The 21,460-nt window shown below is 41.3% G+C and overlaps 1 protein-coding gene across 1 annotated transcript in view; it reads right to left on the reverse strand.

Annotated features, from left to right (window-relative positions):
• Positions 1-452: 452 nt before the first annotated feature.
• pde11a (phosphodiesterase 11a) overlaps positions 453-21,460 on the reverse strand; it is a 31,222-nt gene continuing 10,214 nt past the window's right edge. Inside the window, exons 3-20 of the mRNA XM_088415764.1 lie at positions 20,600-20,689; positions 20,102-20,242; positions 19,942-20,006; positions 19,070-19,202; positions 18,749-18,824; positions 14,586-14,653; positions 14,406-14,498; positions 14,076-14,126; positions 12,428-12,574; positions 11,234-11,341; positions 9,553-9,662; positions 8,967-9,057; positions 7,599-7,699; positions 7,374-7,451; positions 7,230-7,293; positions 7,074-7,148; positions 6,272-6,355; positions 453-2,999 (exon numbers count right to left, since the gene is read on the reverse strand). Of these exons, the coding sequence (XP_088271890.1) occupies positions 2,790-2,999; positions 6,272-6,355; positions 7,074-7,148; positions 7,230-7,293; positions 7,374-7,451; positions 7,599-7,699; positions 8,967-9,057; positions 9,553-9,662; positions 11,234-11,341; positions 12,428-12,574; positions 14,076-14,126; positions 14,406-14,498; positions 14,586-14,653; positions 18,749-18,824; positions 19,070-19,202; positions 19,942-20,006; positions 20,102-20,242; positions 20,600-20,689 (1,785 nt within the window). The 3' untranslated portion in view covers positions 453-2,789. The remainder of the gene's footprint in view (positions 3,000-6,271; positions 6,356-7,073; positions 7,149-7,229; positions 7,294-7,373; positions 7,452-7,598; positions 7,700-8,966; positions 9,058-9,552; positions 9,663-11,233; positions 11,342-12,427; positions 12,575-14,075; positions 14,127-14,405; positions 14,499-14,585; positions 14,654-18,748; positions 18,825-19,069; positions 19,203-19,941; positions 20,007-20,101; positions 20,243-20,599; positions 20,690-21,460) is intronic.

Consider the following 21,460-nt stretch of genomic DNA (forward strand, 5'->3'; position numbering starts at 1 on the left):
AAAAGAAGAAGAAAAGAAATAAAGAGCATGTTTAGTAAGGCATTTTTAGGCACAAATAAATTCCAAAACAACCCTGTTTAGTAGGGCGAATTCTTTTAGAACAAAAAATCATGTATTTGGCCTTTTTTTTTTTATATAAAGATGTTTTTTTTTTTTGCATTTTTTTAATGAAATGACCACGTATAAGGCGTTTTTTAAAAGTTTAATTAAAAAAAGTTTTTCCCAAGAAAAAAAATGCTTTATTTGTTTTTATTTTTATTTTTTTTTTCAACAAACGACCATGTATAGTAAGGCTTATTTTTGCAAAAAAAAACCCATTTACATTTAATGGACTTTTATGGTGCAGGTTGAATTTTTTCCACACGAGAGCAGCACTTTACCGAGGGAAGCATCTCATCTCATCGCATCTCATCTCATCCGACCGAAGACAAATCCGGGCCACTTAGCAGCAGCAGCAGCAGCATCATCATGTTTATTCAAAGTTGAGTACACAAAGTCAGAAACGTCGCATGCCCGGCCTTTTTTCTTCCGTTTCCACAAAGAGAAGAAAATACGTTACATCATGTAACATACGTGTCAAAAAAAAACGACAGAACGGGTTTTGGGGAAGACCCATAGAAAAATAGAACAAGAATATTAATCATCGGCACGATCTCATGCAGCACGACATGCATCTGTGTGGAAAAAAATGCGAGGTATCGGTTAGGCTCCCGCGGTCGCTACATCCTCCGAGTTGTCTTTGAACGCAACACGCGAGTCATCGGAAACATGCTCATTAAACGGGACCAAAACGAGCATGCCTGGCAAAGGGGACGATGGGTCACGTTTCAAAAAGGAGGCCGACAAAGTACAACACGAGTCAGAAGGCGATCGAAAAGAAATGACGACTTCGGGGGGGGGGGGGGGACCCTCGCCTTGGGACCCCGTGGCCGCTTCGCTAGATTACTCCTAAAAGTCGGTCGGTCGCCCTTGAAACGGCGGACGGAAGAAATCGTGAGGAGGGAGGAAGAATTGAAATGGCTTTACTTGAGCGGGAGATCACAGCGACTTCATCAAGGCACGTTGTGTGTCCATGTGGGAATAGTTGAAGAACTTTAGGACCAAACATCGGGACTGGACTTAAACTTGGAACTAGTAGGAGCTCTTTCAACTGATTTTGCCATTATACACCATGTCATAAATGTCACTTGTATTACCGACCATGTATAGTAAGGTGTTTGATTTGAAAACATCATATATAGTCTTTTTTTGTTGTTGTTGCTTTTTTGTTGGGCTGGACAATTCATCAAATTTGAATCACGATCGCCATGTAGGCTGCTAAGACTACTTAAACTGTTTCTCTGCAATATTAACATTTCAAAAGCATGTCAAATCAAGCACTTTGTCATTCTGCCACTAGAGGGCAATGTTTCCCACGTTTGTATGACAAAAGACTAGCTTTTCTTGACCTAATATGTAATTTGCCGGTGTGAGCGTCTCACCTGATTCCTAATATATTCAGTGCTGTCAATTTAGATCAAAAAATTTCGGTTTCAAATGACCGAAAATAACATTTTGGCAGCTAATTGATTAAACTTTTCTGGGAAGTAAATCATGTGCTTGGTTCTAGGTAGTTTTCATTGGTTTGTACTGGGCAAGTTGTGCTGCCCTGTGTTTTTGCTGTAAGTTTCTTGAAATTATTTACTTTATTCCGTATTTCAATGTATTATTATTATTATTTGTAAGTATCAAGCCTTGAAGCGTTGTTCATGACCGTAAGTCCTGTAATGATGAGTCAGATTTGATCCTTTTAACAGTCATATTTAACAGGAAAATCATATTCAAGGATCAAAGAAAGCTTTTTTAACAGTCTTTGAAAATATTTTTTTTTATTTGATGACTTAATGCTATATTCAAGATTTAAACCAAGTAAACATCTTTTACAAGCTGTATAGAAAAGTTGTAAAATGTGAATAAAAGTGATTAATTTGGGAGTTTTGCAGCACGTTTGACAGCACTAATATATATGTATATATATGTGTGTGTGTGTGTGTGTGTGTGTGTGTGCATACACATATTTATATACAGAGTGCAATTTTTGTGGCGATTTGGCGGGGATATGTTCTAAAGCATAAAAAACTCTTTTATATTCAATTCAAATGTTTATTTAGGGATGTGTTACAATATCTGTAACAAACATTATAGAAAATGTTGAAAAATGTACAATTAATTTTTAGTTTTGCGCTTAAAAAATGTTTTCGCTTTTTTAAGCCAGCCCGGTCTCTCTGTCTTGTAAAGAGCTCGACTTTGCTATACTATAAAATGTATTTAAAACGTCTTTGTAGTTGTGAAACCTCTTCAACTAAATCCCAGGTTGTTATTGTGGTGTATAATGGCAAAATGACTAAAAATAATAATAATTCCATCACAGGTTTTCCGTTATGCCCAAGTAAAAGTAGACCATGCATTTTTCACGGGGAATCTTTCAAAAACAAGGCACAGGAACGGAGAAAGTGGAGCAAGGCTTCACCCTTCAATGGCCACACCACAATCCGAAGTTTTGAGACAGCACTTAAACGCAACACGCTCCTCGGGAGCCGGCACTATGTACACATTTACAGAGAACAGAGGTCGCGCCCGCTGGCTCTCCAGCAATGGGCCCGCGCCTCACCGCGCAACGGGCACGCCGCGCAAGTCGCCCGTGTCGACGTGGAACCTGGGCACACCTCGGGGAGGCTTTTTCCACAAAAACCTCGCAAGTGCGCAAGAAGTCGGAGGCTCTAAGAGGAAGCGAGACTTCAAGAAGTTGTCTAACCCACCGGTGTGGAGGCGGCGCGGTCGGCGCGGTCGGCGCTGCTGCTACGGCAGGGGGAGCCGCCCGCCACCGGCTCCGAGGGGCTGGGCGGGGCAGAAACGCTGCGCTCGTGTTGCCGCTTCTTGTTAAGCTCCTCCCATTTGGAGCGGTTGACCTGGATCGTGTCCAGCATTGGCTTCAACTTGGGGTTCAACTTCACCAGAGTCTACGGACAAGAGAACAAACGGACTTGGGTTAATTCAAATGTAAATTTATGATGTTATTTAATTGTATACATGTACAGTACCCACTTGCATTAATAACACCTTGATGCCAATGCTATCAGTTAGCCTGGTTACAGCTTTTTGCACTGTGTGTTAGCATTAAGCTAAACGGGCATTGGAACTGGTTTGCCGTTGCCTTCGATCCTCCCTGTTCTCTACTGTGTGAGGATGCGCAGGTTGTCACGGTAACCGAGTCCGCATCACTGGCACGTGACTCTTATTTGACTGTGACCAATTATGCCGAGCTATTGATCACATGATGTGCGTACGTATATTGTTTAGCGGTGCCGAATGACGTTAAAAAAAATAAAAAGGGCTTAGACAGAAATTGCCACACAAAAGGAGATGGCAACAAAACTCCAAAAGGATGTTGCGTTTAAACACTTTCAGGAGACTGGAATGTTGTTTTTTTTTTTTTTTTCTGGTAATATCTGCTCTACTGTGTATTAGGCACAGCACATTATTCGACCCATTATTCATCTCGATCCAGACGCTGCACCAAGTCTACTGGATCCATTAACTCTGCTTCATATGAAATGCACTACACTCACACTAACCCTCCTTTGAGACTATATATATATATATATATATATATACTATACAAATACTGTATATAAAATGAATGAATGAAAGCCCTCCAAGGTTAGAGGAGCGGATGGCTGCTTTGTGTGTGCATGCAAGCGCAATGAAAAGAAATCGCTTGCCACTTGCGCTGAATTTCTTCACAGACAGTTTGACGTTGACAGAGATGAAAACGGCGTACTATCTGAGCCTGCAAAATCTGCCCTGACATTTGGCATGATCACACGCCGGTTCATGGGGAGAATCGGAAACAGTCGCGCCTCGGTTGGACTGTATCTCGCTTTCATTCGTTATTTGATCATAATTATTAAATACATGAGGCTCATTTTACCTCTGAAAACGCTTGGGGTCCCCGGGACTCGCAATACTAAAAATCTATGGGTCGCAACAGAAATGATTGGAGTCCCAAAAACTGTGCAGTAAAGTCTGGGGTTCAAACTGCATTTACAAGACGTGAGCAAAAACCAACAATAGATATGAACAAATGTCACAGTAAAGTGTATGTAGCATGTAGAAATATAATAGTCCAATTTGGTAAATAAAAGTCCACTGTTTACTTTTGTGTGTTTGTCTAGTTTCAACATACCGTTTTGTTCCTCTTCTCGAGCTTCTGAGCATTTCTTTTTCGCTTCTTTACTTTTTTTACGCTCATTGTGTATTACTGTATTTGACTTGCCACTGATGACAGTTTTTTTTTCCCCAAGGTCTTTAAGATTATCAAGAAGGCATTCTAAATGGGAGGGGTTTAAAAAAATAAACAAAAAAAAAAAGATGATTAATATTTTGATGTCAAAAAATGATGCAAACGTTGATTTGAAAGTACGCGTCCACCGTCAAAAATAAGGAGCAGGCAGGCGAATGAGAGCACTGATGTAGGATCGTACGCTGGGAAAAGATATTTGTTGAATTTGCTGTTTTAGTTTCGTCAACTGGTTGCACGATGCGGCGCGTCGGCTTAAGTGATTCATTTCATAAAGTTTGGAAGGAGGCTGTAAAATGACAAAATGCGGAAAAAGCGAAGCACTGTGAATACTTTGCGGATGCACGGTAAAGAAAATATGTCACGCGGGATCCGTCATTGAAAACGAAATTGAGAATCGGCGTACTAGTACATTGAGAAAAAACCTTCACGCGGCTCTCCGCGTGATTGTTCTTTTGTCGCGCAGTCTCTGCAAGCGGCCTGTGAGAAAATGTGCATTAGCCAATGACGTCAATGAGGCGCGCGGCCGCCCCTCCGCGTGCGTGGGCGACGCCGGGCCAAGCCGGACGGCGGCGATCGCGCCCGCCGTCCCGTCGATATTCAATTAGGCGGGATAGCGGTCGCGACGGAGCCGCCGTATTGTCTTCAAAGCGTCAAAGTAGACGCAGCGCTACCTGCGCGTGGGCGTTTGTCGGCGCGGCGTACGCCGGCTGATGTATGGAGATGACGCCGCCAATTAGACTTGGGAGGGGGAGAGCACAAGCGGCGGGGAGGCGGCGCTCGGAAGGTCTCTTTCTTGATCTTGTTGATCTCTTTCTCCCGGTGCTGTCTTGATGCTCCATGGAATATTAATCCTCCCCTTATATAACTGCCCCGCGCTTCTCCCTCGCTCTTCCTATGAGGAATCGTGACAACGCTCCGGGGCGGATGTGTATGCGGGAGGAAGCCAGCAACGGGTCATGTGTTTGGTCTTCGGCCGAGACTTACCTGACTGTAAAATCGCTCCAACCGTCACAAATTTAGAAACCGTCAATACAATCGGGGATGGTTTTTTTTCCAAAACCCACAGCGGCACAAGTATGTACTCTGATTACTAGGAATATTGGATCATTTCAGTCGATAGCCAAATTTAAGATGTAGGGGACATCTCCTCTATTTTTTGGTTACACTACTGAGTCCCAGTGTACTCTGTAGTGGACATCCTGCAATATTCAATGATGTCTCTTGTGTTTGCAATTAAACATTGCTGTTTTGCTGAGACAAAATGGTGGGCTGGGTAAATGTGTGTATATATATATACCGTATTCTCCGCACAATAAGGCGCACCTAAAAGCCTTGATATTTTTAAAAAGCTGATGGTGCGCCTTATAGTCAGGTGCGCCTTATATATGGATCAATATTGAGATTGGGATTAGTAGACGGGGAATGAAGTGATAAAGTAAGCTTTACCTGTTTGTTTTGTGTGTTTACAGTTGAACAAGGTCGCTCATATAGACATTGAGCTATTATGCTATTGAGAGTTTACAGTTATTATTTGAGTTATGATTGTTATTACTTTGAGTATTTCTATATTTGATTGAAAAAGATTTAAAATGTCATTAATTGAGGGTGCGCCCTATAATCCGGTGCGCCTTATAGTGCTGGGAATATGGTGTGTGTGTGTGTGTGTATGTATATGTGTGTGTGTATATGGATCATATATGGATGTAGTGTGTGTACTTTATATATGTGTATGCATGCATAAATGTATACGTATGTGTGTTTGTCTACATATACATATAGGGGTAACATCAATGATCGTCAATGGCGGTGAATGAAATGTGGGCGGAACATGGCGTCAAAGCTGATGATTATTTAGAGCATTTCACTGCGCGCAAGTGTGTCCGATCTGCCGTTACTATCGTCGTGTTCTGATCGATTAGTAGAGATTACCTCATAGAGCGGCGCGCAAATTCCATCAATCCACTCCAATTGAAGACCGGGCAGCTCGTCTTTTCTGTTTCGGTCAAAGATGGCCTGAAACAAAGACGGAGGAGCGAGCCGTTCACTTCTCGGTGTCGTCGCTCGCGCGGAAGCAAAGAGTCCGACGTTGCAACAAATTGTCGCTCGTTTTCTCTGCCGCCTCTTTCTTCTGCCGCGTTTAATAAAAGCGGCTGTGCTTCAGAGATAGCTACTACCACTCGCCCCATAAGTTAATATTGTACTGGCAACACCCACGCGTTACACTGTACAGGTTTAACATCAAAAACGGGGTGGCAGGGGGGCTGGCAATATGGCCTGACTTGATTAGTCATTGCGCTTAATTATAAATGCATAAAAACGTCTGCTGCAGATTCTCAGTAGGTGAAAAGAAGTGCACAAAAGGAGGCTGGCCTTCAATACCTCATGAGCGCAGGCAGCACGGAGCAGAATTCAGAACATGGCAGTAGCTCGGATTGAAGTGATTACGAAAAAGGGAAGGGAGAATTTTTAGATGAGGCCCTGCCCTGAAAATCAGTGGTAAAAAAACTGTTAGCTTGAGCGGGAAAAATAGACTGCAGTTTGTTGGACTGAATTTCATCAAAAAGTTCAGAATCGTTTAAAAACTAGAGTCAGCGATTAGCATTTGCACGCATCTTTGTCATTAATTCATACCTTCATGTGCACTTGCTGACACTGGATTTTTTTTTTTGCATTTTTTTGGGGGGGTGTTGTTCAAACAAATATCTGTGACACGTTGTTTTCATCTGCTCACCGAGGGCGTGAGCTTCAACTCGGATCGTTCCCTGTCGCCCTGCTCAAAGAACTCACTGGTCACCAACTCAGCCACCTGGAACAAAGAGTGAGATGACGACAAGTTTCGAAACGCATCCGGACTCGTGGATCAAAGAGGCCAACCTGAATCGCTCACCTTGCGGGATATTTCCCATGGCTTGGTGACAGCGCCGAGATCACACGCCGTCATCATCATGGACCTCGGGGGGAAAAGGATGCTCGATGTTAGTTGAGATTTTGAGCGGAAGGGCGACTTTTTTTTTCATTCGTGCAATTTCACCTGCACATGTCTCTGTGGGCCTTCACGTTCCAATTATACTCGCCTTTGTTCACCAGTTCAAAGAAAGTGCTTCTGTTCCTGAACGGGGAGAAACCGGTGTAAGACACACGAGATCCACCAGGGGGCGTTGTGGACCAAACTAAATCGGGACTAATTGAAAAGCGCTGGTCTCCTGAGCAACCGCCAGCAGTTTTGCGATATCAAATCTGTTTATGTGGAACATACTCAAAGTAAAGCGTGAGGTCAGTGGCCAGTATAGACTGTTTGAGCAGCTGCATGAGGTTGCTGTAGTCGGTGGACGAGAGGTTGGAGAAGATGTTGTGACCCTGTGAAGAGATGCGATACGGTCAAAAGATCAGTAATTGTCATCACCGCCCAAAATCTGTTGAAACTGAACTCGCTTTTTCACATTACCAAAGTTACACCCGATTATGCCCGATTATTATTTCTTTGAAGCAAAAGATTGCAAGCCATTCTATTGTTTTCATTTTTGGCTGTTTAAAATGTCATATCCTTAAAATTGGTAACATTTCGACAACATCCAAGCACATTTTGCGTCCTTTTTAACGACATTGGTCTTGCTGATGAAAACAGATGTTCATTTGTTTTTTTTTTTTGCTATAAACGTGTGTATTGGAATTAATGATTATTGGAAGGCCGCAGATAGAAACCTGAGCCCGGTCTTCTCTTTGAATTAGCCGCACGATTCATTTATATGCTAATAGGACAGTTCTGGTTCAGTGGCGTTATCGAGAGAAACCATTAGGATATTCAAAGAAAACATTTGTCAGCTTTGTCAGCAGCGTGATAATGAAGGCGACTAAGCCTCTGATGCTCAGCTGCTCGCGCCAAACATCTTTAATTACAACGTCGCATTAAAAAAAAAAAAAGTCACCTGCTAAAATGTCTCTCTCTCAACCAATTAACGGTGAATCTATCAACCCGCTAATTGCGTTGATTTCAAGGCAGCGTGAGCTATTTGTTTACTCGCATCACATATTATTACAACAGCCATGTTTGCCTTCAAACAACATGACATCCTTTCATATTTGTAAATGTACGTAGGTTGGAAAAATAAATAACAGATGCAACTACTATATAAAGTATAACCAGAACGTTGCAGCTTGTGCACATTACGTACGGCTTTCAATTCGGTTTAGCCTGCGTTGCCGCTATGTGCTCATTATGATCATTATTATGAATTATTTTCAAACATTGTTACTTATCACACTTCCTAATAGATTTGCAATGAAAAATTCGTTCACTAGTTGATTGCTCTGTTGATTATTTTGTCGATTAATCGTATAAAATTATCAAATTTTCATCCCTTTATTTAAAAAACGGTACATGATTTAACACTAACAGTGGAGAAAACATAAATGAACCTGACCAGACCCAAAGACTTTTGTATGTGTAAATCAACAAATACGCTAAATTTTGATGGTATCAACACTTTTGCTAAATAATTGAATCCTTGAATGCATCGCGCTGCACCCGAATGCATCATTGTGCAGTCACTGCCAAGCACGCGTGGAGCGCTGCATTGCAGCGGTTTAAAAACAAGGAGAGCAAGCAAACGGGGAGCCGCTTCACCTCGCTTTGCAGGATCATGACGGCGTGGTTGAAGTGGTGGTGCTCAAGAGTGGCCGAGGTTCCGTAGAGCAGAGCGAGGGCCGAGCCTGTCCTGCCGCACAATAAAACAACCCCAAATACCAGCGTTACTTTTATAGTGCCTAATTTCAAGCAGCTGTGTGACAATACGTGCAGGCACATCGAATAATGTGCGTAAAATTAGGGCTTCAAATGACTTTTTTTTTTTTTTTTAAATGACTGAACAATGTCTTATTGTTCATGGAGATTCGCCCCTTTAAAGAATACAGTCGGGATGGATAAAAATCCATTTGAGAAATCGCGCAGAAACAAAAACACGGCAGAAGAAGTCGGTGAAATCGGAAACGTCTGCGGTCAAACGAGGTAAACAAACAAAAAGCAATTTAAACAAGTGTCACCCGCTCCTCGAAAAGGTCCTCGTCGGTTCGGCACTTATATAAGCCTTACGCAACTTGCCACTTGACTCTTGCTGATTCGCCGCCTGCCGCAGGTGGCGGAACACTCCAAACAGCGTGTAGGAGGTTGCGCGCGCGCGTTCATCACAGCAAGTCAGAGAGGAGACACTTACTTTGCCTGGAAGGCGTTGTTGGTGCCCCGGTGATCCAAGTCGTGACACACGCAACCCACGATGAGTGCTAAGATCTCCACTTCTGTCAGAGTCTCCTGGAAGCCGGCCGTCTGATTGCAGGATGACAAAACAAACATTCGCACTCGGCGATTCCGACGCTCTTATTTGCGCGAGCTCCGAGGAGGACATTGAGAAGAAATGGCAAACACTCCGCAGAAGAACAAACAAAAACAAAATGGATTTGCCGGACAAGCGGATTTACAGTATGTGACGTGGACGAACGGGTTTCTTTCTTTCTTGATCTTTTTTCCTGTACCCCATTAATTTACTTTGACTCCACTTGAATACCAATTGATTGTCAAACATGGTTCCAAGCATGTTAGAAAGCATTCAAATATGTTGAAAATATGTTTAAAATGTATTATGTTTGAATGTATTTTCTAACAGGATCGAACGGATGTTTGCAGGTATGTCGGAAAGTATTTTCAAATACCTTCAAAAATTCTTGAAAAAAAAACACTTTCAAATGTCCTGGTAAACTAATTGCTGAATGGGAACAAATGTTATGTTTTTAGCATTTAGCTAAAACATCCTAGCCATATTTACAAGTATGTATGTATGTAAAGTACATTCAAATGCATTTCAAAAATACATTTGAATGTATGTTCAAAAACATTCAAAAATCTTAAAAAAAAAACACTTTCAAATGTCCTCGTAAACTAATTGCTAAATGGGAACAAATGTTATGTTTTTAGCATTTAGCTAAAACTTCCCAGCCATATTTACAAGTACGTATTGACGTATTTTACACACAAATGGATTTCAAATACATTTTAATGTATGTTCAAATACTAAAACATAATGGGAACAAACTTGTAAACACGTTAAAATGTATTTGTAAGTTACATGATGTAACATTATGGGAACAAACGTTTTTAGCATTTAGCCTGCAAGTATGTTAGTATATATTTGCAAGTACGTTTACACATAACTGAAATTACATTTTTAAATATGTTTGAACAAACTTGGAAGTATGTTTAAACGAGTTTGCCGGTAAAAAACGTTGACTCCACAATCTATGCTCGCTGCACACTTTACCTGCTACCCAAGTTTAGTAATCATGAATGATGAATTAAAAATGGAAGGTCAAGAGAATAAAAGCTATGCCATCCAGTTTTTATGTAAAAATGAAAGAACTTAACTAGAGAGACAATGAGCAGAAAGATTTGACGTTGCCATAAATATTGAATACGTACTAGTCAAATAAACACCAATAAATAATCATTTAAAAGAATTGAGTTCTTACAGATAAACGAATCTTAAGCACACGTCTTTTACTGTGCTGCATCCTAAATATTATACTACTGTATATATAACCTTCCTAAGACTATTATAACTGATGCATCATTTCACAAGCACATCTCCAGCATTGATCGATGGTAAACTAATTACATTTCTTTCCATTATCAATTCAACAGATTTCCATTTACTGCCCCAGTTCTCAGGAGACTACAGTAGGATTTTGTAGAAAATGTGAAGGACTTTAATTATTACAAACCTGAGACCTTTGTAAAAAGAATCATTGCGTGTTATGAAAAAATTATGTGAGCTTTGGACTTATTCATTATTTTGTGGGCAATTTAGGAGGGGGGGGGGGCACTTGAAAGTGTCTTCTCCTTACCGTAAGCATAGCAAACATGCACTGGCACACGTTGAAGGCGTGCCTCCAGTTGTGGTAGAGAACCATCCGATAGTTTTTCCTCACAGTCAGCAGCCAACGGCACAGTGTCTGGAGGGCGCACGGCGAGGAGGGTTGGGGGGCAGAGGACATTGCGGCGGAGGATAAGTGAAGATTTTAGTAGCGGCGGCCCTCGCAATTGCTAACTGGGGACTTTCTGACTCAATCCACTGCTTAATGCCGCTAATATTGGGTCACGCTTAGAGAGGGCAACAATAGCATACAAAATACAACAGTCTTATTGGTTAAAGTATACCTGCGGTGCTGAGAAAGAAAAACATATCCTCCTGAGACCCACGCTATTGATTTGTGTCCACTGATGTGGACATTGGTCTTTGGACTATAGCGGGAGTGTCAAACTCATTTTTATCGTAGGCCACATTGTAGTTCTGGTTTCTGTCAGAGGGCCGGAATGACTGCGATTCAACATGAACTTAGCTGGTATTGAAATCACGGGCTGGTCAAAAGTTCAATGCAGGTAAAGGGTCAAAAGAGAGATTGGGATTTTGTTTTTTTCCCCCAGAAATTTTATAAATTGAAGACAACTTGCAGGTTTGGTATTTCAGCCAGAAACTTGGAAGTCAAATCAGCATTTCACAGGCCACTTAAAATGATGTGGCGGGCCGGATTTGGCCCCCGGGCCTTGAGTTTGACACCAATGTCAATTCTGAGATGAATGAGATAAATGCAGATTAGTTTGGGAAATGTTATGATCGTGTTAAAGGATTATTTTGAGTTCCAACTTTTACATAGCAAATATGTAGCAACTGTTATTGAAAAATGTGATAAATTTAGGGAAAATTTTGCGATGACCAGTAACCCCTTCAAAATTTGGGGACAAATACTAAACGGCACTGTGAAGGTAGAATTGACATGGCAACTAATAGAGACTAAAATCTGATTGGACAAAAAAAAAAAAATCTAAGATGGAAATGGAAGCAATGCAGCCAAGAAAACTGCTAAAGGACCAAGAAAACGAGCCGTTGGGATTCAATTAAAACAATTTCATAGAAATGTAGGTCAGTGCTCCTCATATTGTTCAGGCCAGCAGAAAAGGCCTCGCTGTTCCTAACGGCCGAACGACCACTTCAACACTCTTCAAAAAGCACTTTTAAAAAAAATCAGTGTGATCCTCACCTCGTAGTCAATCTTAAACTTGGGAACCATTCCCAGTTCTATGAACATCCTCAGAGCGGCCGTTATCATGGCGTCGACGTCCAGGGAGAAATCGTCGAAGGAGAGCTTGTCAATTCCCAGCTCGCACACCAGGGGGATGTTGGCGGCCTTGCGGACAAGAGGAAATGAGTTTAGGAGACGGCCGAGGTCACAGGATGCACGGAGGGCTCACATTAATGAGGAAGCCCTAAAACCAGATTGCTTCGTTTACTTTTACAGCCGATCAGATGCGAAATGCGACATCATTCATCGAGCTTTTCACATAAACGATCCCGATTGAGCATATTCATAGTCGAGGAGAGCTTCCATAGCGTTGTTGTATATTTAGATCGCGTTTTTGTATTTTGCTATATTTAATTACTAAATCAAAGTTGCCTCGCACACATTTGTCATGGTCAGAAAACACGTGCGATTTTTTTTTTTTTTTTTTATCAGGTGTATTTTTGACCTCTCTCTTAATTTTCAGCTTCAGGTTTTGGCAAATGTCAGCCAGGTTTATTTACTGACGCCACTGGCTCTTGCAGATAAGCGCGCTCAATAAAGATCCATATGTAGAGCAGTTATGAAAGAAGTGGGTTGTGGCGGCGGCGGATGGGGCGCGGGTACGGTTGGGGGTGGGGGCGATGATGCAGAGCACATTGCTCAAGAGATCACACAGGCAGGCGCACGAGGGTTTTTTTTTTTTTTTCTCTCTCTCAAAAGATGGGTTCCTATTTTGCTGTAATGGTCACATGGGAAATCCTTCACTTGGAAGTGCAGGAATATAGGTCATATCTATATTTCAGAAATGTCAAGCCAAATAAAATTGTAACATGTCTTTTTTGTTTCGTGGAGAATGAATATGACAAATGCCTACGGTTAGTCATTTTGAATTTTGCAGCATTTTTATATTCACTGTCAAATCTATATCTATATACTAGATGTAGGCTATGCGCTAACACAAGAAGTGGAAAAGCAAGTCAACTATTTTCGTTCTGAAGTAATGTACATAGTTAATGAGGGATTAGCATAATAAACGAGAGCTCAGCACTAGTAAAAATAACGGCAAAGTTCACTTTAATCCCCACATTTGCTTTTGTCTGTCAGCGGTAAAATGAACTCCGGTGTAAAATAAACCGTGATAATCCTCGCTAAATCGCCACCAAATATTTTGCAAATCACCTAAAGAATGGCGCCAGTTTAAAGAATCCATGCAAAATTTAACGAGGGCAAAAAAAAAAAAAAATCTCATATTGCACAATGCTGAAGAAATTCTAACGAGTTCCTGTATGTACCGTCGTCATCTTGCTGAAAAATATAATGGGCTTCTCCTTGGCCTACACTCACTGTCTCCGACAAGGTTCATGGTCCTGGTCTGTTTTTCATCATCCGGCTGAGCAGCAGACAAATAAACCGAGACATGCAGGTGAATAATAAATATATAAACAGCGTGCATCTCTAGTCTTGTCCTTTATCTACAAGGAAGCTTTGTAGGAAAATGCAAAAAAAAAAAAGAAAACACTGCCTCACGTTTGTTTTTGTTTTTTTTTTTTAGGCCCGATGGTCAAACTATTGTAATGGATCTGTTGGTGTAATGTGCCTGCAGACTACAATAGTAAACCACGTTTACCTTGAATTTGTCAACTTCAGTCTTAGAGCAAGTGGCGTGGTAGGAGAGGACCTGAAAAATAATGGCACCAGTCACAAATGCTATTTCTCAATTCGTTTTAGTAGATATCTTTGCTTTTATTACACTTTGCCTTTCGTGTCCTATTCTGTCCTGTCATGTCCTTTTCTGTCCCGTCCCATCTCATCCATCCATCCGTCCATCCATCCATCCATCCATCCATCCATCCATCCATCCATCCATCCACCCCAAGCCTTTGGCAAATGTTCCGTGTCATCTCCAGCCGGGACAAATCAGTAAAATGAGCAATTGTTATGGACGCAGCATTCTTACATCCAGAGCCACGGATTGCTTGGCCCACGACTTCTTCACCTGGTCGTACATAATGGTGTTGTTGATGCCCAGGCCGCAAAAGATGACAAAAGCCTAAGGGGGGAGGGAAAAAAGAAGCATAAAATATCTCAAACGTAAAACAATGCTATTAAATGGCATTAGTGCTGGTCAGCGCCATACCTCAAAGAGACGCTGGTCCGCATCGTCAAATGGTTTCCCATCCAAGCGGTTCAACACTTGCGCAACACCTGAAAAAAAAACAAAAAACATAAGAAATGCAAAACCTGCAATCTAGGATTACTCCAGATGACAATGCAAACGATGCTCCTCGGGATAATTCAAAATAAAGCACAAGCAAGATGCGTTGAAGTAACCCTCACAACATGCCTGTGCATTATTTTTCATAACAAACGCCTTCTTGCATAAAACCCTGCTGTGGATTTGTTTACACAGGGTAGAAGGGACAAGAGCTAAATGAATATTCAATTAATAGTGTCAACAATAACACAGAGGGACAGAAGCCTTTGGAGTATTCAACTGACTTCTCTCGGTGTCTAATTAAAGTAGGAATCATACTGAACATGAATATTTCATTGATACATATTGTTATGATGTCTGAGAGCTAAAGCTAAAGAGTAATTACAGCACGCGATATGAGAAAGCGTCAGTCAAAAAGTCCAAAGCTACCATTTTATTTAAATGCACGGCAAACGTATAAAATAATTAAAAATAATTGTTGTGTTGTACATTTATACTTAATTCATACAAAGTGCATTTATTTCACTTAGTATTCACTTAGTATTGTAATTCCCCAAACGTAGGACGCACTTTTTTCCCCCCAAAAATGAAGGTCAAAAGTACAAATGCGTCCTATAAACGGTAAATTAAAGCTTATATTTTTTTCCACGCCATTTGAGGAAGATTGATCCGCGGGTCACATAAGCTGAGTTTTGACGCATCGTCCGTATTCTTACTATTCTTACAAGCTAGAGGGTGGAAGTAAGTTGGCTGTTAGCAGCCAGTGCCTGTTTCAACGAACAGCAGCTAATGTTAGCTGAGGTTGTTCCGCTATTATCTTCAATGAGAGAAGCGAGCAGGCTGAAGCAACGTCTTTGTTCACACACAGGAATATTACTAAAACGGAGAGGATCATGTAAAGGTTAGGACGTCTCCGACTGATTCAATGGAGAGTGGCAGTGTATGCGGCCAAGTGCTCCGGTTAGAGAACACAGAAATGTATTCCGTTTGACTCGTTTATAAATTGCGCTCTTTTGGCAGATACACACAATCATGAACTTTTTCGGGTATTGACGGCAAAATGAAGTCGAGCTGCGTCGCGAGGAAAGGGAAAACAACTGCTTTGAGATCATTCGTCGTTGCACCGGTGCTGCCTTTACTGACCTCGCACAATGTGGGTGATCTGAAACACACTTAACCCGCGACAAATATATCACTTATGTAATTAGTTAAGTAATAAGTTAAGTAATACTGAAAATACCAGAATTCGCCCCTAAAACTAAAGGTGTGTCCAATACACAGGTGCCTCCTATATTTGGGGAATTACGATATCTGTTTCCTGTTGAGCAAAACCAGTTTGGTTTCGTTTTGGTTTCATTTACACATCCATTTTTAATTCAGCATGGTAAATATTTTATTGTAATAATTGCTGTCTTCTATGTTTTTCTTCATAATAAAATGTGGGTAAATGGCTATTTAGGAAGAGCATTTGAAAAGGATATATTTTTAGTATAGGGCCCGATTTTCATTTTGTGGTGAGCATTCATCAGCCACTGTACAAGTGACAAACGAGGCAAGCAATTTGCAAGCGCCACTGTAAGCAGTTAGGGGTGGCTTATTGATTAAATTCAGGGGGACCGTTGGCTCGGGTAGGCTCCGCGCTCTACCGAGTGCCATTTGAGTTCAAGGCGAGGGGGGCCCGAGCGTCCCATTTTTATGCACTTACGCGTTATGACAGTGGACTGCATTGGGCTTTCGCCATGAACCTTCTGTTAGCGCTAACTCAGACAGAAGGGCAATTTGCACACTGACCTCAGAAAACATTTTGCACAGCTTCCAGCAACAATATGTCATGTAGTTTTCATCTGAAAAGAACAGCTTTCAAAAGCGCAGCATAGAATTGGAGAAAATTCCAAATTTGGTTTTGAAAATGTAGACGAGTAAAACAAACGTATGTAATTCATTTCCTGCCAGCTAATTTCAGGCGCCATTTTAACCTAATTTCGGGGGAAAGAAATACTGTACTGTAAATAAATAAATGAATGAATGTCAGAGACGCTCCTTTACTATAATATTTAAAAAAAAAACAATCATGAGTGAATGCCTCAACTTGTAAAGATGCTCCTTTACTATAATATTTTTTAAAATAACTAAATACATCAATTGAATGCCTGGATTCTGTGAATACATACATTTACACTTTTAGTCTTGAATGAGTTAAAAAACAACACACACATTTATTTTAATACTCATTTCCCAAGCCGACAAGTCAAATGCAGTCGAGCGGCAACTAACAATTAATAATTGTTTAATATTGATGAGTTTGTTCCCCGCCTACTGTCCAAAGACAGCTGGGATAGGCACCAGCAACCCCACGACCCTTGTGAGAATGAAGAAAATAAAGAAACGAAAATGGATGGATGGATGAATGAATTGATTTGAGTGCTTATCGACAAACGTTTTTTTCATCATCATAGTCCCACAGCAAGCGCCGCCATTAACAGTTGGTCCAACCCTTGACAGCTAAGCAGGCCATTGTCATATTGACAGCAGAATTGATTTGGATTTAATTTCGAATGAGCTGTTGGTTACCTTGAGAGACGCCAAGGGAAGATTTATTTTTGAATCAAAAGTATCCTTGACTTGAGGATTTCATCTTCCGTTAATTTGTTTGTATAATGCTTTTTTTTCACTCCAGGTCCTCAGGTGCCACCCACACACCGCACTTTTTTTTTCCCATCCGCTCATTCTGCTCTTTTTTTCCTCTGCTTCCTGTCTCTGACAAATAGATTAACGCCTACGCAAAAAGAAATGTTAATCACACAAAGACACGCGCGTCTGAACTAGCCATTTGCAAAAAAAAAAAATGGTGATCCCTTTTGACTCGACGAAAATAAAGACTTCCTGTGCGGGATTCTAGACGCCGTGCCCGGCAAAAGTATTAAGCACCGACACCGGAGAGAGGATCAATGATTTATCGCGGTGTCAGTGCGCGGTGTCGACCCTGGGGCTGAACAAACACACGCAATGAGGAAACGCCGCACAAAGTATAGACTGGATCTAATCACAGAAATGCCGCCTGTGATCTAGCACCTGTCACCGATATTTGTTTAAATGCAAAGGCAGCAAGAGAAGAAGGGGCCAACTCAAAGGAATTATGAGGATCGATTATCACCACGAATGCTGCGCATATTTACGTATACCCCCAACATCTTGAATAGAGTCTCCCAGGGGAGGAGAAACTGTTGCTGATGAGGAAATACAGTAGTGAGTCGGCTGACTGAGTGGACAACGACAGCGTGGACAGTTTTGGCACCTTGTGCTCAATGAGTTAGCAACATGATTCTGATAGCAAGGTTTTATCGTGTAACGAACATAGTTAAGATTTTCTGGAAGATGTTAATGTCAGTTGATAGATCACATTTATCAGAGTGGACGTTAAAAGTCTGGCAACATCTAACATCGTATTTAAAATGAGAATAAATATGACATAACTGTTAACATTTGTTCTTTAACAAGTCACTTTTTGGGAATCCTTTTAAAGAAAATCCCAATGTTGGTTGCACGATAATCGAATTTTTAATCGCAATTATACGTTTTTAAAGAGTCCTGACATTCAGCCCCTCTAGTTATAAACAGGATTTTTTTTTCTTCAAATATTAGGCTAAAGTAGCTTCTGAAAATACCTGGCACTTTCAATCCCCAAAACATCATTATATGTAAATCTTTAAAGTCCAGACATTCAGTGTTTTTTTTTTCTTTTTCAAATATGAGGGTAAAGGAGTGTCTGAAAGTGGCTGACAGAATGAATTAAATCATATTCCGCAAACAAAACACTAATTGCAAAACTGCTGTTTTTAAATAAAACATTACTGCAAAGAAAACAATTTGGGTTGACATGCCCTTTAAAGCGGAAGTTACATCAGAATTCTTGTGTGCAAATAACAGATTTCAAGAGTCAAATGATTTATAATATTACTGGGCTCCACCTCAAAAGACCTTACGAGATCTCGCATTGCCCAAACTTTTGTATCCCCCACCACCGCCACCATCCAAAATAATGATCCGTCTATCAGTCTGAAATGAAAATCGATTTGTTGACTTACCAATAATTTGGTGATCACTGTTCCATATTGGAACACAAAGCACAGAGCGAATATGGAAGTCGGAGAATTGGTCCGCCTAGAAAATAACAGCGAATACATTAATGACATTTACCAACAATCTCCATTGAGAACATGGAATATTTTTTTAGATACGCAGCTTTTTTTTGCTTGCGGTAACGAGACATCGAATGTTCCTGAAAGCCACCTGTTTAACTACAAACTGCTCGTGAATGGTTTTCATAAATACATGCATCGCCACTACGGTAGACTTTTGAAGTCGCTCGGTAAAATTTTCAAGACGTCTGATTGCCGCGTGGTTACCTCAGCATCAAAGCGTGGATCCTGGTAGGCGTCACTTATATTGACAGGAAGTCCCGTGGAAGCGACCAGCTCTGCGATGCTGTTGTTGATCAGCCAGTCAGAGTAAGACGACTTTTCCATGCTGTCCTTCAAACTAAGGAAAGAACATCCGTAACAGGATCTTCCTGTCATTTGCTCAAATAAAGAATAATCAGCGTTGACGTTTCTCACGGCGGTTCTCGTGAAAATGTCTTACAACACTTAGGCAAAGTGCGTTTTATTTTCTTCATAATGGAAGCGCAACATGGCAAAGACACACAATATGCTAATATGCTAACATGCCTTGGATGCATTATTAATCATCTACAGATGTTGTCAAAGTTTTTTTCTGTCGCTTAAAGTAATGAATTGAAGTCAGCTGACCTTTTCTCCTTTATCTGTTGCTTCATGTTCTAGTAAGGTCCTTTTATAATACATATAAACGATATCTATATACACGTATATGTGTGTGTGTGTCCTTAATGCCGTGGGCAGCATACAACATGTTTATCAAAACGTTTGAAACAATAATTCAATCTTTCCACGGCCAGCCATGCCTAGCGGTGGTGAGAATTCTCAAAATCAAATTAAAGACAGCTCCCACAGCCAAACAGCTATTCAAGTTACAGAAAAGGTGTATTTTTTTTTCCTTTACTTTTTATTTAGTCCTTGATGAAAGCTTTACAGATTGAGATGCAAAATACGGAGACGTTTGACACTGGGAGAAGGTTACCCAAATGAAAAGACAGGAAATGAAAAGCAAAACTAGATTTTTGCCAATTGAACACGTTTAATGGAAAAGGTCCTTCCGCTTGCGTGGACGACGAGAGCCAGAGTCAAACGATCATGCGTACCTGGTTTCAGCGTCAGCACTGCACTTAGGTGACAATAATTCAAAAGACTTTGTGAACTTCACCACCTGAAAGATTCCAAAGCACAAATCACTGTAGTGTTTCGGAGGTGCTCTCATCCAAATTTGTCTACAGTACCAAAATAAATAGATAAATAATGTACCGGCGACTCGATGTCCTCCAGCAACTGAACAGAACAGCGCTCGCACTTCAGCAAGGTCTGAGCACGATGCATGATCTTCCTGACAATTTTCTCCAGATCAGTCTGTTCTTCAAACAGGTCATTGACTACCTCAAGGAGCGCCTGAAAATGGGACGCAAACAAAGAGTTTTGCTCCCGCTTCAGCTGAAAATGTAGCGTTATTCTCGAGCTCGAATTAGCTTCTCTAGTCAAAGCATATTAAGTCCTTGATGTATGGCAGGACCGATCCAATTTAATACCAAGCACATAAAACCATTTCTCTCCCACAGAACTGCGTTCTCATAATGTTCTCTCCGCAGCAGATCAACCGGTGACGTGAATAAGTGCGTCTCATAACGTTCCCCCCGACCAAGCTCTCATCTCCAAATAAGCCCATCCCCATGCAGGTGATGGGCGAGCGCCGAGGGAGGTATCGCCGATTCCAATGGAGGGAAACGAGGGCCGTAACCGGGTTCCTACCCGACTCCTGTCGTATTCCTTCCTCGAGGCGGCAAAGAGCTGGGCGTTGGAGATTGCGATGCCGCAGAAGGGTAGGTACATCTGCAGGACCTGCGCGCATAAAAATAAAATTGTCTTATCGTCCATCAGCAGCCGCAGTAAAAAGCTCGCGTTCAGTGCCTCATGGCACCGAATTACGAGCAATAACTTCTATCGCGTGATCTCCAAACATCTGGTTTATGAGCAAGATCCGAAAAAGGCTTTCAAGCCGTATATGCTCCTAAGGGCCGGACTATTCATTTGTGTCCACTAGTGGACACAAAGAACCCACAAAACCTTTGCCCAAATATTTTGGTGTAAACAAAGCCAAACTTGAGGCACACTTTTGACTTAAGATCCTAGTTTACGTTGGCGCGAGTCAAGAAACAAAGCGGATTTTTTTGATCTTGTCAGTTTTTTTGTTTTGTTTTTTGAGGTCACGTGTTCTCAGATCTTTCATAAGACATTTTGGAACCGTCTTGATTGTTCTGAAACAATCTTGAAATGTGTTTTGTGTCAGGCGTTCACGACTGTGATGAAAAACACTTGGCACTGGGAAAAATGGAAGGAAGGAAGAAAGGCACGGATGAAGGAAGGAATTAAAGAAGGAAAAAAGGAAGGACGGAAGCAAAGGAGGAAAGATGGAGGGAGAGAAGAAAGGAAGCAAGCAAGGAAGGAAGGAATTGAAGAAGGAAAGATGGAGGGAGAGAAGAAAGGAAGCAAGCAAGGAAGGAAGGAAACGAGCAAGGAAGAAAGGTAAAAAAGAAGGAAGGAAGGAAGGAAGGAAGGAGAAAGGGAGGGAGGTAGGAAAGAAGGAGGGATTTAAAATATAAGGAAGAAAAG

This window comes from Hippichthys cyanospilos, chromosome 5 (genome assembly GCF_059441005.1).
Source record: "Hippichthys cyanospilos isolate Australia breed blue-spotted pipefish chromosome 5, RoL_Hcya_1.0, whole genome shotgun sequence".
Classification (NCBI taxonomy): Eukaryota; Metazoa; Chordata; class Actinopteri; order Syngnathiformes; family Syngnathidae; genus Hippichthys; species Hippichthys cyanospilos.